The following is a 3,528-nucleotide window of genomic DNA, read 5'->3' on the forward strand; positions in this document are numbered from 1 at the left end:
GGACCCCCATGGGAAAGTACTCGAACCCTGGAATTAGTACAGAAACTAGAATTGGGCTGTGGACAGGCTGGGTGGTGGGAGGGAGGGAAATGGGGTCCCAGGAGGACCACCAAGAATCTCCAGGGTGGCTGTGCAGATGCCATCATCCCATTTCCTGGGCTCTGCCTCTGCACCCCACGGCCCTCCCTGAGAGAGAAGTGGAAAAGGTGAGTCCCTGCGGGCTCTCACAGCGCACCTGCCAGGATCTGGGTGGCAAAGGCATAGGGCCCCCATTCATCTGCTGGGGGACCCCTCTAAGCAAAGAAGTTACTGGGGCCCCTGAGTGGCTCAGTTAAGCATCCGACTTCGGCTCAGGTCATGATCTCACAGTTTGTGGGTTCGAGCCCCATGTCGGGCTCTGTACTAACAGCTCAGAGCCTGTAGCCTGCTTTGGATTCTGTGTGTGTGTGTGTGTGTGTCTCTCTCTCTCTGCCCCTCCCCTTCTCATGCTCCGTTTGTCTCTGTCTCAATAATAAATAAACATAAAAAAAAAGTCACACCACTGGGTGGCCATCCACCCCCCCCTACCCCAGGATGGGGAGAGGGCTGCTATCCTGTCATTTGTAGATGGCGTCCACAAAGGGTGTGCCCTGCACCCCGAACTCCCCAGCCCGCCTCCTTTCACCTGCAGCCTGGAAGCCCCTGGCTGAGTGGGACTGAGGCCGGCCAGGTGCGGGCCGTCTCCATCCAGACCCTCCCTCTACAACAGGGCACAGATCGTGAACTTGAAGAAATTCCCAAAGACTGACGGCAAACGAGTTCGAATCTCTAAGTCCGGAACGAATCCACATGTAAATACACCGTCACCGTATCTGAGAGGGAGGAGACTTGTATGAAGTCATGGTCTTGTTTTTCATTTCTCCGCCAGTGTGTTCGGGGGGGCGGAACTTTCCAAGCGCAGTCAGCCAGCTGGTCTCCACTTTGGGGGGGCGGGCTTCCCGCGGCGAGGACCCCGGCCTTGCTCGGCTGGCCCCTCCGTGCTCCACTTGGGTCTAGGACAGGAGGGTCAGCAGTCCCAGCTGGGCCCCAGGCTCCTAGAGCCCCACACGCCTTTACCTGTGGATGTGATGATGACCTTGGGCGTTTATTGGGCACTGACTCATACCAGGCGCTGTAGTAACGGAATCTGTGTTATTACGCACAATAACCCCAAGGCTGTCCTACTCTATCACCACTGCAAACGAGGAGGCAGTGTAAACAACCTGCCCAAGGTCACACGCACTCAGGATGCGAACCCAGATTCTGCCAACCTCTCTGCTCCCAACCAGCCCAGCGCCCTGCTCCGCTCCTTTGCAGATAGAGGTGGATTTTATGCCCCGTGGCAATCCCGGGCTCAAGGCTGCACCGTCTCGCTCACACTCCCTGTGACCGGGGAGGACGGGGATCCTGACCCCGGCGCAGGGCATGCCGGGAAAGCAGGGCCTGGCGTCCCCACTCACCCACTCACAGTGTGAACTGGGAGCCAAGGGTCAGGGGCCGCTCGGGCTGCTGTCACAAGTACCAGGACTGGGGGCTTAGATAGAGACGTTCGTTTTCTCACAGCTCCGAAGGCCAGAAGTGCAAGATCAAGGTGCGGGCAGACTACTTTCTCCTGAGGCCTGTCTCCATGGTCTTCACGGCGTTTTCCATCTGTGCATGTCTGTGTTCTAATCCTGTCTACACCAGTGGTTTGGGATCAGGGTTGCCCTGAACTGCCTCATTTTAACTTAGTTCCACCTTTAAAGGTCCGGCCTCCAAACGCAGTCACATTCTGAGGTCCTGAGGGTTGATTTCAACATATACATTTGGGGAGCTTACAGGGCACCTGGGGGCCTCAGTCAGCTGAGCGTCTGACTTCGGCTCAGGTCATGATCTTGCGGTTTGTGGGTTCGAACCCTGTGTGTCAGGCTCAGTGCTGACAGCTCAGAGCCTGGAGCCTGGTTTGGATTCAGTGTCTCCCTCTCTCTGACCTTCCCCTGCTCACGCTCTGTCTCTCTCTCTCAAAAATAAATAAATATTTAATTTTTTAACATTTAAATGGGGGGGGGCATACGTTTCAGCCCACAACACAAACCAAACGGCTTTGGGCCTCGGTTTCCTGCTCTGTGAAGGGAGTGCAGACCCATCTGCAGCTCCGACTGTATACAATTGGAAAAACCACGCAAGATGGTGCTGTATGAATACCGGTCATTGGCAGGAAGTGACGCACGCGTCAAGGTCCCCCGGGACGTGGGGGAGCAGCCGCATCGCCCGGGAGCATCCAGAGCCGGTGCTGGGTCTGACTGGACCCCACCCTGGTTTTCTCCCTACGACGTGACCTCGGACAGGTCACTGCTCGGTGCCTCCACTTCCCCTGCGTGCGGTGGGGGTAACGACGGCGCCCCCTCCTGGCGGATCACCCCTCCCACGGGGTGAGGAGCTCAGTCAAGTTTTCAGGCAGCCTCCCGAGCCAAGGCTTCCAGGCTGGTAGGCGTTCTGGAGGTTTCTCCTGAGCCTGCCCCCCACCCCCCACCCCTGCCCCACCCACTTCCCCAGCGTGGAGAACTAGGAAGTCCTCGTGAACCGGTGATTTAACGCTCGTGCTCCTGGGTGACCTGCCCTCACTCCACCCCACTGCTCCCTAATCTGTCAGCAAATCTGCTTTCTGTAACGATTCCCACCAAAGGGCTTGTGGGCAGCCTTGCAATCTGTCTGAAGTCCGCCCAGGGCGTCAGTAGACCGAGGGCCAGTGCCTTCAGAGGAGGGTCACGCATGCTTCACATACTTGTGTCCCCGCTCTGTGGTTTGGGAAGCCAGGACTTTCCAGAGCCGTCCGTCCCTCCGGCCCCAGCCCGCGGCCCCCTGCCGACCGGAACCGGTTCCAGAACACTCAGACCCCCGGAGAAGCGCTCCCTTTGAAGCCGCAGGTGTTCCTGCCCGGGAGTGTTCTGTCCACCGGTCCCCCGACCCCCTGCAGGTGACCCAGCTGTCCCCCTGCTCACCACAGTCCCTGCTGGAGGCCTCCTGTCTGCCTTTGCCCCACCAGAGGGTCCCTTCAGAGCCCTACACACCTTCCTTCCCCTCCACAAGCCTTCTGGGTTTCCAGTGAAAACCAGCTGTGTGAGAGGCTTGTCCAGAATCGAGTGCGCCCCGGGTTCTCCGTTTGGGAAGATGGGAGCGCTCCGGAGACAACGGTGGAGCGGGGGGGGGGGGGGGGGAAGGGCCACGGGGATGTGCTTGTTGCCACCAGAGCTGGACCTGGATGCCGAGAAGCGGTTCCCACAAGAAACTGTCTGTTCTGTCATTTTACCACAATAAGAGCAAAAGCCTAGCCCCTCCTCATTGCCAGGGCGCCAAGGGATGGGAAAGACCCTCCCCAGATACTAGAGGACCCCGTGGGTGCCCCCTGCCCCCTTACCCGGGAGTCTGTTCCCCCATCTCACTCGGTCCCCCCACCGAATGTAGAGCACGTTGAAAGCGCACAAGGCACCCTTCCTTGCACAGGGGGGCTCGGGGAGCCCGGGTGAGTAC

General features: G+C 58.8%; 1 protein-coding gene across 1 annotated transcript in view; it reads left to right on the plus strand.

Moving 5' to 3' along the window:
• CRYGN (crystallin gamma N) overlaps positions 1-2,978 on the plus strand; it is a 9,862-nt gene extending 6,884 nt beyond the window's left edge. Inside the window, exon 4 of the mRNA XM_029954389.1 lies at positions 2,849-2,978. Within this exon, the coding sequence (XP_029810249.1) occupies positions 2,849-2,978 (130 nt within the window). The remainder of the gene's footprint in view (positions 1-2,848) is intronic.
• Positions 2,979-3,528: the final 550 nt, after the last annotated feature.

The sequence above is a fragment of the Suricata suricatta genome, chromosome 2 (assembly GCF_006229205.1).
Source record: "Suricata suricatta isolate VVHF042 chromosome 2, meerkat_22Aug2017_6uvM2_HiC, whole genome shotgun sequence".
NCBI lineage: Eukaryota > Metazoa > Chordata > Mammalia > Carnivora > Herpestidae > Suricata > Suricata suricatta.